At 46.9% G+C, this 21,871-nt stretch overlaps 2 protein-coding genes across 3 annotated transcripts in view; one reads left to right on the top strand and one right to left on the bottom strand.

Annotated features, from left to right (window-relative positions):
• SYNGR3 (synaptogyrin 3) overlaps positions 1-2,993 on the top strand; it is a 34,184-nt gene extending 31,191 nt beyond the window's left edge. Inside the window, exon 4 of the mRNA XM_075285990.1 lies at positions 2,330-2,993. Within this exon, the coding sequence (XP_075142091.1) occupies positions 2,330-2,539 (210 nt within the window). The 3' untranslated portion in view covers positions 2,540-2,993. The remainder of the gene's footprint in view (positions 1-2,329) is intronic.
• A 4,707-nt stretch (positions 2,994-7,700) lies between these two features.
• Positions 7,701-21,593, bottom strand: ZNF598 (zinc finger protein 598, E3 ubiquitin ligase). Of its 2 annotated transcripts, none has more exons than XM_075285512.1 (12): positions 20,217-21,593; positions 18,551-18,663; positions 18,047-18,176; positions 17,186-17,397; positions 16,430-16,647; positions 15,219-15,336; positions 14,939-15,126; positions 14,764-14,860; positions 12,271-13,040; positions 11,711-11,852; positions 11,357-11,501; positions 7,701-10,395 (listed from the first exon to the last, which is right to left on the bottom strand). In XM_075285512.1, exons 1-12 carry the CDS (start codon positions 20,394-20,396, stop codon positions 10,045-10,047), a joined length of 2,664 nt encoding a protein of 887 aa, XP_075141613.1. In that variant the 5' UTR covers positions 20,397-21,593; the 3' UTR covers positions 7,701-10,044. The 2 variants fall into 2 exon arrangements, with proteins under 2 accessions (XP_075141613.1, XP_075141614.1); XM_075285513.1 differs by having other exon boundaries at positions 14,951-15,126.
• Positions 21,594-21,871: the final 278 nt, after the last annotated feature.

The raw sequence follows: 21,871 nt of genomic DNA, 5'->3' as shown, positions 1-21,871 counted from the left end.
CGGACTTGTATGGAGTAGAAGGGTCAGAGCTGGACTCAGTCATGTGGCGGCTCCAAGGAGTGGCGTCCTGATCCCGTTATAGAGGGAGGGATCTGGATAGAAGCAAATAACAGTCATCATGATAAAAGTGCCATAGATTGCCCAAATAATAGCTTCATATAGTGTTACCATAACCATATAGTGTCTATATAATATCACCATACAATGCTAAAGTGTCACATATAGTGTCATACCTCATATAGAGAAGAAATATCACCATACAATGCAAAATAATAGTGCCGTATGGTGGTATACCCTATAAAGTGAAGAAATATCACCATATAGTACTATTATAATTGAGTAAATAATAGCACTGTACACCATATAATAGTGCCATATAGTGCCAAACACCATAAAGTGAATAACTATCATGATACAGTACCGAAATAACAGTGCCATATGGTGAAAAACCCTATAAAGTGAAGAAATATCAAGATACAGTTCCAAAATAGTAGCGCCATATGGTTGTATATCCTATAAAGTCAAAAAATAATGTCATACAGTACCAAAATAATAGTGCCATATGGTGGTATAGGTGCTAAAGTGATGCAATGTCACCATACAGTGCCAAAATAACAGTGCCATATGGTGTTATACCCTATAAAGTGAACAAATGTCACCATACCATAACCAAAATAATACTGCCATATGATGGTATATGCTGTAAAGTGAAGAAATAATGCCATACAGTACCAAAATAATAGTGCCATATGGTGGTATACCCTCTAATGTGAAAAAATGTCACCAGACCGTACCAAAATAATACTGCCATATGATGGTATATGCTGTAAAGTGAAGAAATAATGCCATACAGTACCAAAATAATAGTGCCATATAGTGATACACCCTATAAAGTGAAGAAATATCAAGATACAGTTCCAAAATAGTAGCGCCATATGGTTGTATAGCCTATAAAGTGAAGAAATAATGCCATACAGTACCAAAATAATAGTGCCATATGGTGGTATAGGTGCTAAAGTGAACAAATGTCACCATGTAGGGCCAAAATAATAGTGCCATATGGTGGTATACTCTCTAACGTGACGAAATATCACCATACAGTGCCAAGATAATAGTGCTAATAACTATAAAGTACGGTACTTTTGCACTTGAGTAAGTAATATCACTGTTATCATGAAATACTACCGCCATGTCTGTAGATTGTGTGGTGCTGCAGGCTCAGCACTATCCACATCAATGGAGCTGAGCTGCAATACCAGATATAACCATGGACACGCATGGCGCTGTTTTTGCAAAAAAGCAGACACATTTTCTGATTCTGTATGTCCATGGAATAGAGGAAGTCCATGTGTTGCGAGGTGTGGCGGCCCTGTAGCACATGTGACCGTTTTATGGTTGTACGGTCAAGCAGCAGATGATAAGGCGCTGACATTATCGTTGGCCCTTATGACTAGTACGGTATAAACATCATTCAGAAGTATAAGCTCTGTCGCCCCCCGCAGGTCAGTGCACTGTATGGTATGTACAGTATGAAGAATTTTTTTGAATGTTATTCCATATTATGTTGCGAATCTTCCGGATTATTGGATTGTGAAGCGGATCCAGACGTTTAATCCTGTTTTTCCTATTTCAGGCCTTCTTATCACTATGGGCCACCGAAAAACTGAAGGATTTAGCCTTTGGGGAAGAGGAGCAGAGGATTTGTCCCAATCCCTGACCCCTCCTCGCACCCCTGCTCTCTCTGTATCTCCTGCCCCCTGTGGATCACAGTCTTAACCCAAACTAACAATCTCTTAGGGTAAGGCCCGGGTTTTGCTACCTTGGGCCTCAGCCTTGCTTGGATTTGTAAAGGGGGATCCATGAAAAGTAATAGAGGTGAGTAGATCGCCTTGGTGTAGACTGTGATCTGATCTCCAGGACTGGATTGTGATCTGACCTCTTGGGTACCGCTCAGAGACTTCTGGTTTCCACACAACCAATGGTAATGTACTGAGAATATTATGGGAGAGAAATCTCTGGGCGGTGCCAAAGGGGTTGCGATTGGATTGTTCTTCGGTCCTGGAACTCAGCGTGGACCAAACCAAAGTGATCTTCTCGCCCGGTCATAGTGGCCTCCCGTACGAGCTTGCCATGGGTATACACAAGATCCGTCCTTGGGTCTTGGCTATATCTCTGAATACAAAAATTTTCAAACCTATTTTTTATACTTCTATTAACGAACTTCTAAGTCACCTGTGTAACCCTTTAACCCCCTGACGTATGTGCAGCCTTGTCTACCTTTCTGCTTTTTAACCCATTATTAACCCTTTTAACATACCCTCTCACCCAGGCCGCTATGACTCTGAAAGCCTTCCAGAGATTCCGCCTAGGAACAGATATGTCCCTCTTTGCCACAGACCAGTTTGCCCCAGGACCCAACGCGGGATACCCAGGCTACCCCACAGGCAGCGGTATTGAAAGTACAGAAACCTATCAAAGTCCTCCTTTCACCGAGAATGCCGACATCAGCCCCAAGGGATACCAAGCACCCTCGTACTGATGGACCCCGGATGTTTGTATGCACATATAAGAGGTGTACTGATCCAGTGCAGAGCATCGAGTGACTACCGTATCCTGCTGTACATTCTAGATGTGATCCCTGTAGTTAGATGTACAGTGCACTCTGTACTGTGACATTGATTGCTTGTTTGTGATCACTTCAAAAAAGGTTTTCCTGTTTTTGTTTTTAATTTTTACTTTTTTTTTTATTATTATTATTTTTATTAACAAAGTGTTCCCTCTAAGGTAGGCCTCTAGTTGTTACTGGACTACAGCTACCAGCAAAGGACCAGGGGGCTAAGAGTTCAATAAGACCAACTGAAGAGGTCTAACTTGAAACCTCTTAAAGGGAATCTGTTAAATCTCGTATCTGAAGGCAGCATTAGATAGAGGAAGAAACGCTGAATTCGGCGATATATAGTTTTCTATATTTTTATTTACTAGTTTCATGTAAAAGTCTGTCTAAACGCTACATGGTCTGAATCTGTGAGTCCTGCTAGCTCCGCCCATATTGATTGACTGTGTGGGCGGGGACGTAGGACTCACAGGCTCAGAGCAGGCTGCATTTGGACAGACTTTTACATGACAATAGTAAATAAAAGTATAGAAAACTATATATCCCCGAATTCAGCGTCTCCTCCTTTATCAGATGACGAGGTCAGATCCCAGATCTGACAGATTCACTTTAAATGTGTAAACGCTTTTAACAAGGGCACTAGATAACTTTATCTACTTTTATGTCACATAGAATTATTTCATATAACCTGATCTGATCTATATACAATGGGCCAAACAGAGTACAATATTATTGCAAGTAGTTTTTATCATTAGTCATACACTCAGGTTTTTGTATTAGTCAGAACATACTTTGGCTTCTGAGAACATTCCATCGGTAACAGGGGTAAGGCTATAACCCCCTGTGACAGCACCTAACATAACACTATATGGCAGACTTTGTACAAGGTCCAACCATAAACTGATCATTCCCACTGCTGGGACCTCTAGTGACTAGCTGTAATCTTATCAGCAAGTGTTCCATTTCCCCACAGCGCCTCCACAGGAGAAATGAAATATTACACATTTCTCATTGAATTGAGTAGCCTGTCTGTGTAATGCATGGACACGTCGGGTCCTCCAAAGTGAGAGGTGTTCTTTATAGTCAAGTGCACTCTGGCTACTAGATGGAGGGTCCTAGACAGCGCCCCCTACCCTCAGTTTAAGTAATGATACTTGTAAATGGCTTTTCTAAACCAGACAGCCCCTTGAACACAGAGTAAAGGGAAGTAAAAATGGCGCTCTCTGCGGGAAGAGTGCTGTTAGCTTGCAGGAATACATGGAAGGAATTAATTAAAAGAAAATTAAAATTTGATGAAATTTTTGAAATTAAAAAAACAAGACGGATCGGGAGCTTGAAGGGACAGGAAAAAAATACGCTGTGCTGACCACAGATCTATCCAAAGACCTATCCAAGCAAGCAATATAAGGTCTCCATGCAACCAAGTAGGATTGCTAGGAGCCACAGATGTCGCTGAGCCGTGATACACGACGTGGCTCGTACCTCCGGGTTTCTCCAAAAATGACAAACCTAAGATTGTGGGTCGGGTATTTCATCGTTGCGAAATCTCCTGATAGTCAGCGCTTTATTGTGGAAGTTGTAAACAATAACCCACATAAAGCAGAAATGTGATTGGTTGTCAAGTGACTGCATTCCGAAACCAGATCAACTGTGCCACCTGCTGGCCAGAAAATAATACTCACCTCTCCCATATAACAAGGACTATAGGGTGCATGAAAAGTAGGTTCATGCTGCAAAATTATCTGAGCAAGGGGAAGAGCAGCAGACATCTGGGGAGCAACTTCACATACAATGGAAGCTAAAAGCTTGGCTGTTGTTTTTGACAATTGCAGTCCTTATACTCCAGAGCTGCATTGAATATTCTGCTGCAGAGCTGGAATCTCCCAGAATGCCTTTGGGTGTACATGCAGCGTGCACTAATAAAGTGTAATATAACTGATCTTCTCCTATTAGGAGCTTAAAGTGGACCTTCCAGCAGTCCTTTGCATCCCTTTAATATGGCATTGCTTCACTGAGTCTGGATTTTTTTTTCTCTAGCCCCCACCACTCCTGAGCAATCACTGCAGATTGTTTTGGTGCCTGAAAGGTTAAGTAGACTACCTAATAACAAGTGGGTGGTGTCAGGCAGGAGTGGGGTTCTGAGCTCTGAGTCACGCCCCCCTTCACCTGCTCCTGTATGACACCACCCACTTGTTATGAGGGAGTTTGATAACATAGCAGGCACCAAAACTAACTGCACAGATTGTTTAGGAACGGTGGGGGCTAGAGAAAAAATTCCAACTGTGCCGAGATTAGAGGAAAAGGGGCTGTTGAAGGATGAAAAGAACTCGAGTTGTCAGAGTTGGTCCTCTTCAACTATTAGGGGTGATTTTCGGATGACATGCTTGCTGATTGTTTCCAATTGGCAGAATTGAGAATGCAGCTCTGGAGTCAATAATAATGAATGTAAGGCATGGACAGGAAGGGAATAGGAGCACCCAAATGACCAGACACAGAGCACAGTAGCATGCTGTCCCAGGGTTTAACCCTTTGTAGTCCTATGCAGCTTTATGGAAACATGTAGCAAACTATAGCTAGCAATATATTCTATCAAGGTGGGCGTTCTTAGAGGGAACACTGGGAGGTGTCACAATGCGGGAATTTGTTTTATAGGGGTTGCAAAGGATTACCTATAGCGCCTCCCTCACCCAAGGGTTGTGCCTAGTACTGCAGCATTCACGTCAATGGGCATGACCTGCAATACTGGACACAGCCTTAAGAGAAGAGTGGCGCTGGTTGTAAGGAAAACAAAATCATGCAACCCCTTTAACAGCCTCAGATTAACGAAATATGGTCTGTTGAAATTGCGTCTGTCGGATGATGTGTGTTGAGTGCACCGTATCGCCTTTTCTAGCTAAATGTATCCGTGTAAAAACAGCCGACGCTCGTCTCAACTTACAAGCACAAATGTCCGCTATGTACCGCCAACCGCAGATGAGACGCAAAGCTGAAGAGGACCCCAATAGATTTTATCAAAACTTCCCATCGCACAGAGCCACCACCAGGGGGAACCTTCAGTGTACAGATGTATACAGTTTCTGACATAGTAGATGTATAAATCCATAGGTAATAGCTCCCCCTAGCGGTGACAGTATGCATACAGATTAAGCGCCCTGACTGTGTAAAGGGAAGTCATGGAGCAATATATGGGGGATATTACCCCGTTACTATGCCTTTCACTCCCTTACACTTGGTAGCCAAAGGCTAATGTAACAGAGCCGCATTCTTTGGGGTTACTTTTGGGGCCGTGTAGGGGAAGGGATACTCCCCAATTCTAGGGTCCCTTCTTTATGGTTGATTTGACCTCAACAGGTGGCCCTGATACAACCCAAACCGGGGTCATCCTAATACGGCCTTTGGGACCCTACACACCCCGGGGCGACTTCAACCACCACCCGCATCACTCCGTAGGTAATGACATGGACTCCCTATTAGCTATCTGTACATTATTCTGCACTTGACACTAGAGGGGGCTGTAGAGCCTGCCCTATGAGCCTCACCTTGTGAGATAAAACTGCCAAGAATTTTGCTAATGTTTACACAGGGGGCGCAATTTTTTAATACATTTGATGCAAAGGGGGTAAACCATAGGCCAGACCGGGGAGGGGGGGGGGGTCACTTACATTATATCTCACCCTTCTAATGCACTATTGTCTGCCTAGGACATGATGGGAATGTAAGTTAGGTAATGCCGGCCTTCGGGCTACTCTATAGGAAACCTATTAGGATCAGTTTATATGACTGAGGCGCGGGGGCTCATTGTACCTCATACCCCGGGGGAGGGGGTCACTAGCTCCTGGTATTTTCAGATCCATTTTTAAGAAGAATCTTTAACCCTACGACGTCCACATCGCTCCTCTTTTCGCCACAGTTATACTCACGCTTGCCGGTCGTCATCTACGCATCGCCAAATACGTACCAGGGCCTGTTTACACGGGAAACCAGGGCGGTTCACAAACGTGTCAGTTATACAGTGTGGTCTGTGTGTGTCTGGACAAAAGTGACATGTTTACAATTATCTGTATATATTGTATCTCCTGAAAGAACAATCTGTGATTGTGCGTTTTCAGTAGCGTCTCGTGTCGGAAATGTAACTCGTTTTCTGTACATTATGAAATAAAAAGATTCAATGGAAGACGGAGTGCAGCCTGGATTGTTCGCCTGTAACACGAGGGGTTAAAAGGGACTGGAGGTTGCAATACCACAACAAGCCAGGGAGTGGCACTGTATTCAAAAAAAAAGTCTGCTGGCTACTAAGTGGTTGTAATGGGAGGGTAGGGGTTAAAGAGACACTTCGAGGGTGTGGGCTGTAATACCAGAACTAGCCAGAGGGTGGCATGGTTTCTTTAAAATAAAAAATTACCCCACTAGGAGGGGTTAAATTGATATATTAAATGATGCACTGCAATACCATGACCGGCCTTAGGATAAAGGTGGCACTGTTCCTTAAAAATAAAGAATTCGTTATAGTAGGAATTGTAAATGGTTATGGAGCTGCAACACCAGAACTAACCATTGGGGGCGCTGTTCTTATACAAGGACCATGGAGCCCTAGGGAGAACTACAAAAAAGACGTCATGGCAACAAACTCATCTATCTCTGCTACACGTATAAAATATGGCAAAATTAACATGAGTGACGGTGCGCCCGCCTGAGATATTCAGAACTCTCATAGAAGTAAATGAAAAGAACTGAGATGTAATACCAAGCATGGCCACTATACAAAGGATGGCGCTGTGCTTGGTTTTCAGTGGTCACCTGACTGCGGTCTCTTCAATCAGTTAGTCAGTGTGGGCCCTGGGTGTTGGACCCCTGTGTATCTTCCACGCCCAATAAGATCTTGACCATAGACGTACAATCTGATTGGTTGTCATAAGTAGCCTCAAAGAAAAAAAAAACAAACAAAAAGAAAAAGCCCCTCTTAAAAGGGGAAGTAACAGTTAAAACTATGTAAACCATATCGCCACCTAGTGACTAGTATGTATTACTGCCAGAAAATAGAGCCAGAAAGTTGGTGTAATTTTTTTTTTTTTTTTTTTTTATTTGCTCAATGCAGATTTGGGTCTGACCTGTGCACAGAGACCCCGGTAATCTTCCCACAATGCTGAACATGGGGGGGGAGGGGGGAGCTAGGACTATGCGGTGTTAACCTCTTCACCACCACAAGCAGCTGAATGGAGGCCACTAGCCCAGGGGGTTCAAATAAGTCACATGGCACACAGACAGCAATAACAATTGTACAGCATACAGAGGGTTAATACTGCAGGGGGGGATGGGTGGCCCGGGTCAGGGCGGTCCAAATACATAACAGCGAGACAAACATCACAAAGCGTATCAGTCATCTACTGGCAGCCCTCAGAGGGTTAAACCTACCCCCAATGACGTCAGAGGCGCTTGATACCTCGCACCTCAAAGTACAAGCTCAAGCAGCCATTTACAAATAAAAAAAAAATAATGTTAAAAATATCAATAAAGTTTGACATTTTTGAATCTATACAGACCACTGCATTAACCCTGCTAGCCAATCACAGCTCAGCTTTCTTGTCTCAAACAGCTCTGGTAAAATGAAAGCTGCGCTCTGATTGGCCGCTGTGGGCAACCTAGGCCTAAAGGAGGTACCAGGTCAGACATATTATAATAAAATGGTGACACCTGCGAAAGGGGCGGGGCAAACAAAATTAAAATAAATTCTAACTAAAAACCTTCAATTTTTACAATTTAGCTAAACATGCATGTGTATCTGCTTTACCAAATTATTACCTGCAGTCACCCCTTCTAAAACGTGACCCATGATCTTATTTCACGACCCCTCCCCCCCTCCGCCCCATGATGAGGTCACTGCTGGGAAAGATGAGGCAAACATCTGGAAAGCACATGAGCGAGTTTGTGACGCTGCCCCCACAGGATGGGATGACCATAATGAATTTTGGTGCGGCAGTCAGGGCCTTCTCCACAGCTCTACAACACATTGTTTGCAGCATGCCATAAAGTGAGTGCGATGGGGCTGCCATACTAAAATGAACTGGATGGATCGAAATTTCGACCAAAAGTGCCGCTTCTACCCCTGTGTGTGACCCGGACATCACCTACATGGCACCAGTCACAGGTTACGTTTACTCACTATAGAAGGAGAGTGCTGCGACTTACACGGCCCCTTCATTATAGGATAATATGGTTTATTGCTGTGTGAATAAGCCCCAGCTCGCCGCGCCCAGGTACGTCAGATCACTAGACATTTTATATTATATCCGTGAAGAGAACCTTTCTACAACTCCACCAGTCATCCATAGCCGCCCCTTCACCGATTCCAGTACAGTTGGAATATTTTCTCTAGTTCCCACCATTCCTGAGTCATCAGTGCTGATAGTTTTGGTGTTGGATATACCAACTAGACTCCCACCTAACAAGTGGGTGGTGTCAGGCAGGAGCAGAGCTCCAACCAGAGGTGAACAGTGTCAGAGCTCAGCTCCACCCCCTTGCCTGTTCCCACCTGACTCCACCCACTTGACATTAGGGAGTCTAGTTAACATCTCAGGAACCAGAACTAAATGCACTGATTGCTTAGGAACAGAAGGTGCTAGAGCCAAAATTCCAACTGTGCCAGAATCAGAGGAGCGGCACCTACAAAAGGAGGCAGAGAGGTTCTCTCTAAGGTCAGCAGCTTATAAAAATGCAGAAGCGTTACAGGATGATCTGCTAAATCTAATTATTCTGGACACATCTTCATTTATCCCACTAATACACTGCACAATCCTCCCCAGCCGAAAATGGCTGATAACAGAGAGGAACACAGCACAGTCAACCACCCAACAACAGACAATAATCCAGGCTTCAGGCCTAGTTGCCCTAGACCACAACCCAATATGAATCCAGTTCCCAGAATGCATCACCACCCACAAAACACATCAGATGGGGGGGGGGGGGGTGTCTTGTAAAATGATCATCCCATAATGTTATCCAATCAATGAATTAGAGAGAATCGGATTAAGCAGACATAGGCCCAAAAAAAGCAGCAAAAGCAGGCATGAGAAATAAACCGCGGCCCTGTTTGTTCCACAGCGACACTTGGAGGACTGTAATGATACGATACACTAAGCCGCGCCTTGGACGTGGCAGTCACTACTTGCAGCAATTCTGCCCCGGCTGGCAGTCATGGGCAATCTCTTTAGAGGGTGGCACCACCTCTATGCCCTGCACACTCAGCACCGCCATCACATCATCATTTATTCGGCCACTCAGAGCATCGCAATAATTTACTTTATTATCCCCAGGCAGCCATATTGACGCCGGGATTTGCCCACATTTCCACTTTTACTATTACGGGTATTTTTGGTGCACTTATTTTGTTCTCCTTTCTTTTTATCCCACACCCGGGGTAGGTGCGCCGGCGCCTAGCTGATGATCCGGCTGATGGCCTGGAGAGAGGGGAAGTCATTGTCTTCGATGTGCAAAGTCTTGTGATATGCAACGTCCTGGGGGGCCAGCACCTGGCTGCAGGAGGGACAGGTGGAGTAGTCCAGTTCGGGGGAGCTGGAGTCCGTTTTCCAGGCGGCTTTCTTGCTCTTCTTGGACTTGTTTGTACTTTGCTTCTGCTCTAGCCGGAGCTCTTGGTGGGCGGCCAGTAGTTCCTGTTGTTTGGCGTTGTCTGGGAGAAGCACCAGGAGCTCGTTGAATATCAGGCTGAAGTTCTCCCCGAGCAGTTGGCGGCAGCTTTTGTAATACTCCGAGGCTGATATCAATCCCTAGAAGTAGACGATGAGAACATACATGACGGTCCTTCATCTACAGAAAACCAAATAATGTAGCCAAAGTCTATTCTGTGCAGCCCATGGGGAATATCAGGAGATCCAAGTTATCCAATATTGTCAGAACTACAGCTCCCAGCATGCCCTGACAATCTACAGCTGTAGGGCACAAGTTAAAAGGAAGTTAAATTTATCTGGACTCCCTCCGATGGCTTCTATGTGCTGGACCTGGTTCTGACCTTTAGGAAAGAGACCCAGTATTCTTCATGCTGGACAGGAAGGTGGGGGGGTTTCTGGTCTGTTTCTGACCCCTGGACCAGAACCTGACGCTCCCTGGCGCTACCTCCTCCTTCCTCTCCTTTTTACTATATTCAGCCCCCATAGCACGGCCTGTGTAGTCAGGAGAGGGAGGAGGTGGAACAACCCAGGGGTCAGGGTCAGGTTTGGATATCATGACCCAGGGGATAGGGACAAGGGCAGAACCAATGGAGGAAGTCAGGTGAATTTAACACCCCAAAAAACCCCATAACATGCACTAAGTTTATTTGGTTGCAGTAATTCATAGGACAATAAGTGATCAATAACACCCACGATCAGCAGTTTGAAGAGACCACGGTACTCACATGTGCTGTGGCCCGATTCCTTTCATTCATTGGTCACATGGTACGACATAGCTTAGACCTATTCAAGTGAGTGGGGCTGAGCTGTAATACCAAGCACAGTCCCTATAATATGTATGGCGCTGTACTAGATATTCATCGGAGGCTGCAGCATTCAAGCAGCTGATCTGTGGGGGTCCTGTGCACCAAACTCCCACCATTCAAGTGTTGATCTATTCTAAGGACAAGTCATCAAAACATAAGATGCCACCTAGTGGCTAGCAGATGTCCTGACATGGCAATACTGTAAAGCTTGGTGATCATTGAGAAGCGATGGCGTCTGTGTTCTCGGCACTTACCTGTCTGAACTTGCCAGAATGGGACTTAAACTCATTGAACTTGGACTCGTCGCTGTACAGGTAATCTTTGATGGAGTTGATCAGGTGGATGTTTCTCTGCTGGAAGTTTTCAGGTATGAGGTAAGTCCTGGTGCAGAATGAAGCCCTAAGGAAGCGTAAGGCAGACGGTTGTGTTATCAGGGGATGGATGGGCAACAGAATCATTTCCTACAATCCCCATGATCTCATATTTGGGTCTGTCCATATAAACGAACGGACGGAGGAGGAGGATGGGGGTGGGGCGGGGACACTTATAAGAATTGGACACTTCATTACAATTACAGCTTCTGGAAGAATATAGTTTACGTCACTCACTCCTTGACTGGCTTGGTGTGCGGCTGGGCAGGAGGAGGCGCGGATGAGACGCCGCAGAATCCTGGAGGAGGTTTCCCGACTGATGAGGACAATCCTGGAGGAGGAAGCGGCAATGGCACAGCAGACACCACAGGAGAAAACCCTGCAAAAGGGGAATAGCACCAATTACATAGTCACCTTCATAATGGATTTTGGCAAGTGTGGACCCCCCTCAACCAGACACTAATGCCTTGAAGCCCATCCTATCAAGTCATGGTGAGCGCGCTGTTCAAGTCTAGTTCCCATCAACTAATATAATATTGTCACAGTGATGTCTATCCCTGGTGGAGGACTACGGCATCTAAGTAGTAAGACAAGGAACAGAGCTCCTGGGTGCGCCCACCATGCAATTGCAGGGTCCCACTTGGATGCCTAAAGGTCCCTGCATTTGCCCTGTGCCCATTAGGCCCTTGCTGTAAGTACGGACATCACATATACACTGCAATGAAGGAAATGCCATAAAAACAATACCCCAAAACATGGAGGACTTCATATAAGTGATACAATATGACTATATGTACCTGGTGGCGGCATCCTCAGAAGGTTACTGTTCACCAGCGCTGGAAAGTCTTCATCAGGTCCCGGGTACTTTGGGCCAGGATTGGGTAAGGTTTTTAGCCCCGGGGGCTCTTTACAGACACTTCCTTTGTCCGGCACCTTTTTCTCACTCAGCCCGTTCACCACCGTATTGGACTTGTCGCTGAGGATTGACATAGCGGGCGGTGTCGGGGTGCGCTCAACCTCAGTGGCGTTCTCTTTGAGAGATGAACTGGTTGACCTGTCTTCTACGGTCTGACCACTGCCGGGATTGCTCGGCTTCTCTGACCCCATTCGCTTCTTCTTGTTGTTTTTCCCGCTCGATGTAGTCAGCAGCTTAGAGATATCCATCATGGTGGGCGCGTTACGGAATTCCTGTGCGGTTATCCCGACGCCATCATCTTCATCCTCGGATAAGGAGGGAGGTTTCTGGAGCTTCTTGTTGGACACTTTTGGGATACTTGGTTGGGCGGCATGTCTTGAGATTTTGCTTGCAGAGGAGACGGTAGGAGAAGAGGTTTTTGTGGTATTTTTGGAGGAGGAAGTTGCCCAAGCGGAAGTGACAGAAGACAGTGGTTTACCGGGTTTTATTTTGGACACTAAGGCTGGGAAATCCTCCTCATGGAAAGCATTAGAAGAGCGAGCAGAGGCCGTGTACGACAGCCCGGCAGGGAAGGCCGACAGCGAGGAAGAGCCCGAGGAAAGACTTGGAAAATCTTCTTCCTTCAGTTTAACAGGAGCTGGTTTTGGAGCACTGAAAATCCAAAGACATAAAACAAACTCTCAGGACACATCTACACAAGACTGACAGGCTACAAATTTCTCCATGCGGATGTGCAGGCGTTTACAGGGACGGCAAAGTGACATCACCACATCACATCTGCTGTCCAGGAAGCTGGACAGGAGACGGAAAGCGGCAGTCAGTGTCCGCCAGTGAGCGTCGTCTGGTCTCCGCGGCGAAAGTTGTTTTTTTTTTTAACCGGACACAAAGTCCTGCATGTCCGACTGTGTCCAGTTAAAAAAAAAAAAAGTTTCGCTGTGGGGAAGCGCTCACTTTGCAAACCAATTCAAATGAATGGGTTTGAAAACTGACTGCCGGTTTCCATCTCCTGTCCAGTTTCTCGGCCAGAAGGTGGAAACCTGCAAAGCGGAGACCGGGCGCAGGTGTGAACTCGCCCCAATATAAAAGACTTAATTTAATAACAGACATATTACACTAAAGCCTCGATTCAGACCTGGTTTACTGGCCTGAACTGTACGCCAGCAGAAGGGGTCCTAGCATTATAGTCCTGACAGACATTAGAAGCCCCTGACTGCCAGCACCAGACTGTCTTGTAGCGATTATAGTATGGTGCAGTATGTCGCTGTATGTGGTTTCGCTTCTGATTACAACAAATCTCCTTCTAAAGGCTATGGAGACCTTTGCATTGAGAGTTTTTAACTGTTCATTTCCTTCCTAAATGGAAAATTAAACATTCTAAATAACGTTTATTAAAATTTCCTACAGTTTTGCTAATGTAGAGTCTGTGTAACTTCTGTACAGAGCTGGCTTTCCTGCTGCTTCAGACAGCACACTGCTCCTGGCTGCGTCACCTCTTTCTGTTCTCTCTCTTTCCACTTCCCCTTCTCTCAGTCCAAGTGTATGTTCACATGGCGGAAAGCTTTTCTGCCGTGTGAACTCTCCACGCGGCTTGCCGCAATGGGATGTTGACGCAGTGCATTGGCGTTCTGTCGCGGCATCCCGCTCCTGATTAGGTCCGAGTAAATGGGCCTCATTGGGAGAGATTCTCGAGCCAGGGAATCCGCGGCAAAAAAGAACGTCACTTCTTTTTTTCTGCTGGGGAAGGGGGGGAGAGCAGCTCCATTTGAAGTGAATGGGAGCCTTTTTTGCAAGCAGATTCAGCATCAAAGTCCGCCTGCAAAAACCTCTGTGTGAACATACCCTTGGAGAGAGATCAGCAGGGGGAGAGGAGGAGGTGTGGGAAAAGGACAGAAAGCAGCCGAGTCTTCAAGAGGGGCAGATCACACTGACTGAAGACAGGGAGAAGGGTGACGTTGCACAGACTGTGTACAAGTGTAGAGAGAAGGGAGGAACCATTGCAGACTCTGCTGAGTGTGAAGGGTCAAATCACACACTCCTCAGCATCAGTGTCTGCCAGCCCAAGGGAAAACAGATCCATCATGGACTGCAGCAGGATAAATCAGCAGAGGAACAAAGCTGTACTGACATAGGAGATCTAGTGTAGGAAACAACATCCTGGATGCATAGCTGATAGACACAGTATGCGTTACAGGGAACCATATACACACACATATAAGAGACAAATTAGGAGCAGGTAGTAGGCTGCATATTGAAGGCTGGAACTGAAGGTTGCAACCAGAAATCCACTGCAACTTTTTAACTCAAGGTAACCAATAACAAAAGGTGTCCATAGCCTTTAAGTAGGATGACCCATAGGAGAAGACATCCATCCTACCTTAGCGGTGCAGCTACAGCAGAGCCAAAGGCTGGGAAATCTTGTGGATTTAATACCCCATTGGACGCGTTTGACATCATATTCACTTCTTTTGGACCTAAAGAAAGATTTACAGATAGTTATAACATCTGTCCTTATAAAGAAATCGTAACAAGCAATCCAAAAGTTCTGTGACCTATGGCATCACCAGAAGGTTTGGGGGTAGGTTTCATTTTGCGCCCCTCCTCAGGATCCCTGGGGTCCTCCATCCTACTTTTCAGGTTATCGCCATTCTCAAGCATTTGTTTCCTCCCACTTTCTTCTTGCCTTCGGGCGGCAACAGACGCTCTCACCGCAGCAGCAACTTCCCGATCTTCCTCTTCCCTGCAAGGCAACAATCAGAACCATTAATAAGGGTGTGTTTAGTTTTGCAGCCATGTTTTCAGGGCATCACTGGCTCACCAGTCACGGCTTACCTTTTATACCTCCAGCTCCCCCTACGGTTCTGCTGGCCGCCCCGTGCTAAGCCCCGTGTTGTTCTCGCCTGCCTGTTATATCGCTCCACCTCTTCGTAATCTTCTCCTCCAACTACACCTGAAACATAAAATGGCATCAAAGTCATAAACCACACTTTACCCCTAAACATCTAGAAATCTTGTGCTTGTTCTCAGCACAGAACTTTAAGCGAATGTCACAAGATCTTAAAGGGGTATGTCCAGGATTAGAAAAACATGGCCGGTTTCTTATAAAAGTCGCACACGGGTAGTATGCGATATTGCAGTTCAGCCTCATTCACTTTAATGGAGCAGAACTACAATACACACAAATCCATGGACAATCCCTTTAACAAGGCATTCCCATCTAAACAAGTTAGCTTATCTTATAGAACTTATTATATAGGACTTGCGTATCAGTGGTCATCTGACAGACCTGCCCCTCATTGATCAGGAGAATAAGGGAACTTTGTCCCCGATACTAAATGGAGCTGTGATGGAGCAGCACGCGTCTCATCAATAATTTCAATTCGAGGGACAGAGACGGCCAAACACTAGACTTCATCTATCTCAGGCACTCCCATTGTATGAAACGTAAGATGCACGTGCTGCCTGCCCACTGCTTCATTCAGAATGGGGGACATACCCCGCCCACCATCCCCACCCCCCCACCCTCAATTCTCCTGGGAATAACTTGTTAAGGTGAAAGGGCTGGCCCAGTTATAGACACTTCTCCCCAATCCACAGGACAAGGGATAAGGGTCTGGTTGCTGGGTCCCCAGTGATCAGCAGGACAAGAAGTCCACCTAAGGCCTCCTTGAGAATGGCGCACCAGTGAGCTTGTGTGATCAGCGCTCCATTCACTTCTGCGGGGCTGCGGATACTGAATGAGATCACAGTCCCATAGGAGTAAATGGAGCTCGGGTCACACAATTGCACTGGAGCTCCATTCACAATGGACTTAAATGGACTTTTGGTATCCAGTCAGCCCCCAGCGATCGGTATCCTGTAGATAGGGGATAAGTGTCCATAATAGAACAACCTCTTAAAGACTCAGCAGTGAGCCAACAAGAGACTTTCCATAAAAACCAAAGTTGGAGTCTTCTTGACTTTTCTATAAGCGTACAATTCAGGTCTGACATGAAGGCAGGACAGATGCACGGTTGATAGTGATATTAAAAGCCAGTGGTTACCCTCAGCCCTGCGGTTATGTCTTGGCGTGTAGTTGAACTGAAGATCGATCTGGCGGTTCTGGCGGGCTTCGGCGCGGTTCTTGCTGTGGCACGAGGTCTTATGCGCCTTGTAGTCAATTTCAGTCCGGAAGGCGTGTGTAAACTGCTCGGTGCTGCACCTTCCCTCCTCGCACAGAAAGTGACTCTCACGGAAGTGTTCTCGCAGGAATGTGTAGTCGCTACAAGAGGAGACGCAGATCATCACTATACAGTATAGAACACAGTTATGGCACATTGGATTTTCATACTGATGCCTTGTCCATAGGATAGGTCATCAGTCTGATCTGTGGGGGGCAGACTCCTGGAACCTGCACAGATCAGCGGTTTCAGCAACCTCCGGGTACTAAAAGAGGAGGACGGGCAGCACGTGCAGAACAATGCTGTGATTCCCCAGAAACACCACTATGGAGTGGACAGGACCGCAGTGCTGCGCCTATTACAGAGCTCATCCACTAGCAGCTTCTGGCGCCTGTGCAGGGTCCGCACGTTAGGCCAACAGATCGCATAGCAATAACCTATTATCAAAAATCAATTTGGGGCCTGGACAACCCCTTTAAGGCATTAAAGCAGTTTATCCACCATCGTAGTGACATAGGGCTATTTATATATGATCTGTGGCAGTTCAGCCACTGGGACGTCCATAGTTAACATATAACAAGGGAAGAATGAAGATGAATTCCCTGGCATTAAATGGGCACAGCCGCCTCCGTCACTTACCTGTAGTATTCCTGGGCACCATCCGAGTCACAGAAGTGGCAGAAATAGTGGTCCCTGCGCAAATGCTTCAACAATTCATCATTGTCAAGGTAGCGCTCATCACAGAACTTGCAGAGAGGATGGCCCCGGTGCGAGGTGTCCTCAGGGTCCCCTTGGATGCGATGACGGGCGAGGTCCTTACGTGAATACCACTTCCTCTCGTAGGTAAAATTCTAGAAGTGGTGAACAGAACGTCCACTCAGGTATTGCATATGTGATCAGGTCAGGTTCACACAGGGAGGTTTAGAGGAGACTTTAACAGAGTTCTGCGAGTTCTTACTTCCTACAGGGCTTTTAGGCACCTTACCTAGGTGTGCTGGGCAGGGGTCAACCCTGATCAGAACCAGCAGGTAGTCCCTGGGCACTCTACACCTCCCCATCCAGTGTCCACATGTGCGATGGGATCTGGCAGAATATAGTAGAGCGAACAATCATAGCAGAGGCTGAACACATTGGAGCGACTAGAAGGCCGGGTGCTGCCTCCAATCACGTGACTAAGGGTCAGGCCCAACCTGGTGCCCCCTAGCTACAGCATCTAAACACCCTGGAGAAAGGTAAGTGTACACAGACGCCCCAGTGTCAGCACCAAACTCTCTGCATAAATATACCAAGAGCTGCTGTCACAAATCTGCAGGCTTCAGAGCAGAAATCTCCAGACAGTTTTTGCTGGTTTATGTGTACAGAGCCCTGTGCTGCTCATACAGTGATGTAGAGAGGCCATGTCTATCTGATAGGACCCTGTATACAGGAGGGGACCTCGCCCAGATGCTTCTATGCCAAGCACAAGGAACATCTGCAGCCAGTGATGGAAAATATTCTCACCTTCAGGTGCTTTACGCAGAGTTTACAGCAGAAGAGCTCGTGATGTTTTCTCATGTGTTGTTCCAGGTCAGCAAAGGCGTGGAAAGGTCTCATGTCGGGGCACAGGTGACATTCGTGTTGTAGCAACCGCCTGGATAGGAAACACACAGAGGCCATATTGTGTGTGTGTGTGTATATATATATATATATATATATATATATATATATATATATATATATATTATATATATATATATATAGGAAATCAATATTAGAAACTGTATAACCCATTAAGTACATGTGACGGGCACCACATCGGTATTAAGAGAACACCAAAGAGTACGACTATCTGTTCTGTATACAGCGTGACAGCAGTACCATGGGGAGGCAGGGGCTCCGAACATCACAGGACGCAAGAAGTCCCGCTCTCAAGACAAAATTCAGTGGAGGAGATATGGGGAATGTATGGCCCGGATTGTCCAGGCCGTATCTGCCTGCCTACAGCAGGTCTGAAGGTTCACTTACCTGAACAGGGAGAAGAGCTTGCCATCACTGAAGTAGATGTCGTGTTTCTTCTCACATTGCATCTGGGAGGTGTTGATGCTTGAGAAAGGAGAAACTTTTTTAACAAACACCACCTGTAAGACGAGAAGCAGAGGAGTCACATGTCTACAGAGGAGTAACAGGGTGATCCCGGCAATGCAACCAGCCGGACGGACAAACAATGGACAAGAATATCAGCAACGGAAATGTCACTGTTACAATTATGTCGATGGTTTTATTCTCAGCTTAGCTTAAAGGGGAACTCCAGCCACAAGCATCTATGTAATGGTTAGCTGATCTGCGAGTGTGGAGACCCTTCAATCGGGGAATACCAACCCAGCTAGGTGGCAAACCAATGTCTGCTGGACAACCCCTTTAAATTATATTTATACAATTGACACCAGTAGATGGAATTTAAAGATTCCATAAAATAAACAGTAAAAACCTTTGCAAATTGTATAAAGCAAAAATTCACAGTACTCTCCTCTTCTTTCCCTGGTGACCCAGCAGCGGACTTCTAATATCCCCCCATTCTCAGCACGTCAATAACTGGGTGCAGCGGTCTCATTCCTCAGACCTGAGGAATGAGAGCGGGCCAGTCTGTTTAGTAATGGGGATTCACAGGGGGAAGGTCCATGGTAGTGAGTCAGTAAGTGGGCCAAAACAGTGTAATACAGACGTCATCCAAACAATGCAAAGATCTAGTGTCAGGGCCTGCGCTGGGATGACAACACTCTACACAACCACCATCAGGGTATACGGCTGTAAAAGAGAGGGGTCCCCTGATATGGGTCACAACAAGAGCCGCTAAGCAGGAGGGTCTCAGTCTGGAGCTGCCATTGAATGGTCACCATGTAATACTTACAATGGCCACCATAATGGAAAAAAAATGCAGAAGCAGCACAGTATACAAAGCGGATGCAGAGCCAAATTACACGATGGCAAATCTTCAACTTTACATAAGAAGTGGAAAAAATGGCAGCGCTCCAACAATTAGAAAAAGTAAAGCCAGCCGTCTTCTATTTGTTGGAGTGCTGCCATTTATTACATGTCTTATAAGGTCATCATAGGTACAGAATAGGTGCCTCCCCCCCCTGTAACGTGTCTGGGTGCCATCACTGCAGCTCTGATGCTACCCGGACATTATACAGGGGACAGACCCTTCTGCTTTCAGTCCTGTATTGTATATACATAGGGGGATTTTCTATTGGAACCAGACAACCCCCTAAAGTGTATAAGGTGTCCCCTCCCCACCTTAACATCCCCATATTAAACCCATACTCCACCCAAATTCTCAGTCAGCAGCTGTGAGCAGGTCTAATGCTATTAATAAGAGGACAGAGTGGATCTTAGCTCTGGATTTCTCAGAAAGGAGCCAAAATCTGTTAATAAAGTAAATTACAGAATCTATCAATGGCAGATGTGATAGCAGAAAACGAAAGTTGTCAGAAGGTTTAGGTTTCAGTTTACGATTTCTCTCTCTCAGCCATGACCTAACTAAGAACGCCCACACAGTTATCTGTAAGCTGGATTCCAGGTGACTGAGCGAATGCTGTCAGCAGATCTGCACAAACCCGCTGACAGTTTCCCTCATAACACCAGGACAATGTGACAGAGAGCAGGCCTGCGCCGCCATGTCAGTCCGTACCTTGTCCAGCTCCTCCCGGCACACAGCACAGTACTTCTGCTCACACAGCACCCTCATCTTGGTGGAGCAGCGGAAGCACACGGGGTGGTCACATTTCCCAATAGCAAAGATATCCAATTCCTGACAGCACAGGACACAATTCCCCTCCAAATCCAAGGTCTTGCCTGACTTTGCTGCCATGGTCAGTGGTCGGGAGATAAATGCTACGCTGCAGATTGGGTTAGTAGTAGAGTAATATACTGGACAATGGGCGGGGGGCAGAGGGGTACACTAGTGATCAGGAGGAGGGGTACACTAGTGATCAGGGCAGAAAGTGGGGTACACTAGTGCTCAGGAGGAGGAGGGGTACACTAGAGATCAGGAGGAGGAGGGGTACACTAGTGATCAGAGGGGCAGGAGGAGGGGTACACTAGTGATCAGAGGGGCAGGAGGAGGGGTACACTAGTGATCAGAGGGGCAGGAGGAGGGGTACACTAGAGATCGGGGCAGGAGGAGGGGTACACTAGAGATCGGGGCAGGAGGAGGGGTACACTAGAGATCGGGGCAGGAGGAGGGGTACACTAGAGATCGGGGCAGGAGGAGGGGTACACTAGAGATCAGGAGGAGGAGGGGTACACTAGAGATCAGGAGGAGGAGGGGTACACTAGTGATCAGAGGGGCAGGAGGAGGGGTACACTAGTGATCAGAGGGGCAGGAGGAGGGGTACACTAGTGATCAGAGGGGCAGGAGGAGGGGTACACTAGAGATCAGGAGGAGGGGTACACTAGTGATCAGAGGGGCAGGAGGAGGGGTACACTAGTGATCAGAGGGGCAGGAGGAGGGGTACACTAGTGATCAGGAGGAGGAGGGGTACACTAGTGATCAGGAGGAGGGGTACACTAGTGATCAGGAGGAGGGGTACACTAGTGATCAGGAGGAGGGGTACACTAGTGATCAGGAGGAGGGATACACTAGTGATCAGGAGGAGGGGTACACTAGTGATCAGGAGGAGGGGTACACTAGTGATCAGGAGGAGGGGTACACTAGTGATCAGGAGGAGGAGGGGTACACTAGTGATCAGAGGGGCAGGAGGAGGGGTACACTAGTGATCAGGAGGAGGGGTACACTAGTGATCAGACTACAGTGGAGTTATTCTGGTCACTAGGGCTCCTGGGGGCAGAGGCCACACTGACAGGGCAGATACTTAGGAGGTTACTAGAAGATCTCGCTATGTATGCCGGGAAGCAGCATCCGGGGCTGAGGGGAGGAATAACCGGGGGTGGAGGAGGAGCTGCCGCCGCTGCAGTTGTTGAACCACCGACTAGCGATAGAAGTTCCGGGTGGTGAAGCAGCCGACTCCCCGCTCCGAGCAGCGCACACACGTTACCGGCTAAGGAGACGTCACGCGAATGACACATTCCGCCGGAACAGCACCATAGAGGCCGCGGGAGCCGGGCTAGAGCGTCCACTGCAGGCGGCTGCGCTCACTGACTCCCTGGAGGACTCAGCTTTATCACCTGTCTCAGCCCTACACTGCAATCTGCTCCTCATTAGGCCTCCCACAATATGGCCCCCACAGTGTAATGTTACCCTTAATATGGCCCCCACAGTGTAATGTTACCCTAAATATGGCCCCCACAGTGTAATGTTACCCACAATATGGCCCCCACAGTGTA

Source organism: Leptodactylus fuscus, chromosome 8 (assembly GCF_031893055.1).
Source record: "Leptodactylus fuscus isolate aLepFus1 chromosome 8, aLepFus1.hap2, whole genome shotgun sequence".
In the NCBI taxonomy this organism is placed as follows: Eukaryota; Metazoa; Chordata; class Amphibia; order Anura; family Leptodactylidae; genus Leptodactylus; species Leptodactylus fuscus.
The sequence above is the reverse complement of the archived record's forward strand: the minus strand, read 5'-3'. Positions and strand labels throughout refer to the sequence as shown.

Bases quoted from the DNA above. Each gene is read 5' to 3' on its own strand.
- ZNF598 (XM_075285512.1), bottom strand. From the start codon at position 20,396: ATGGCAGCAAAGTCAGGCAAGACCTTGGATTTGGAGGGGAATTGTGTC. The intron at 17,398-18,046 runs GTGAGAATATTT...CACCACTTCTAG, and splicing joins TCTGCGTAAAGCACCTGAAG to AATTTTACCTACGAGAGGAA. The intron at 15,127-15,218 runs GTAAGCCGTGAC...GTTGCCTTGCAG, and splicing joins GGGAGCTGGAGGTATAAAAG to GGAAGAGGAAGATCGGGAAG.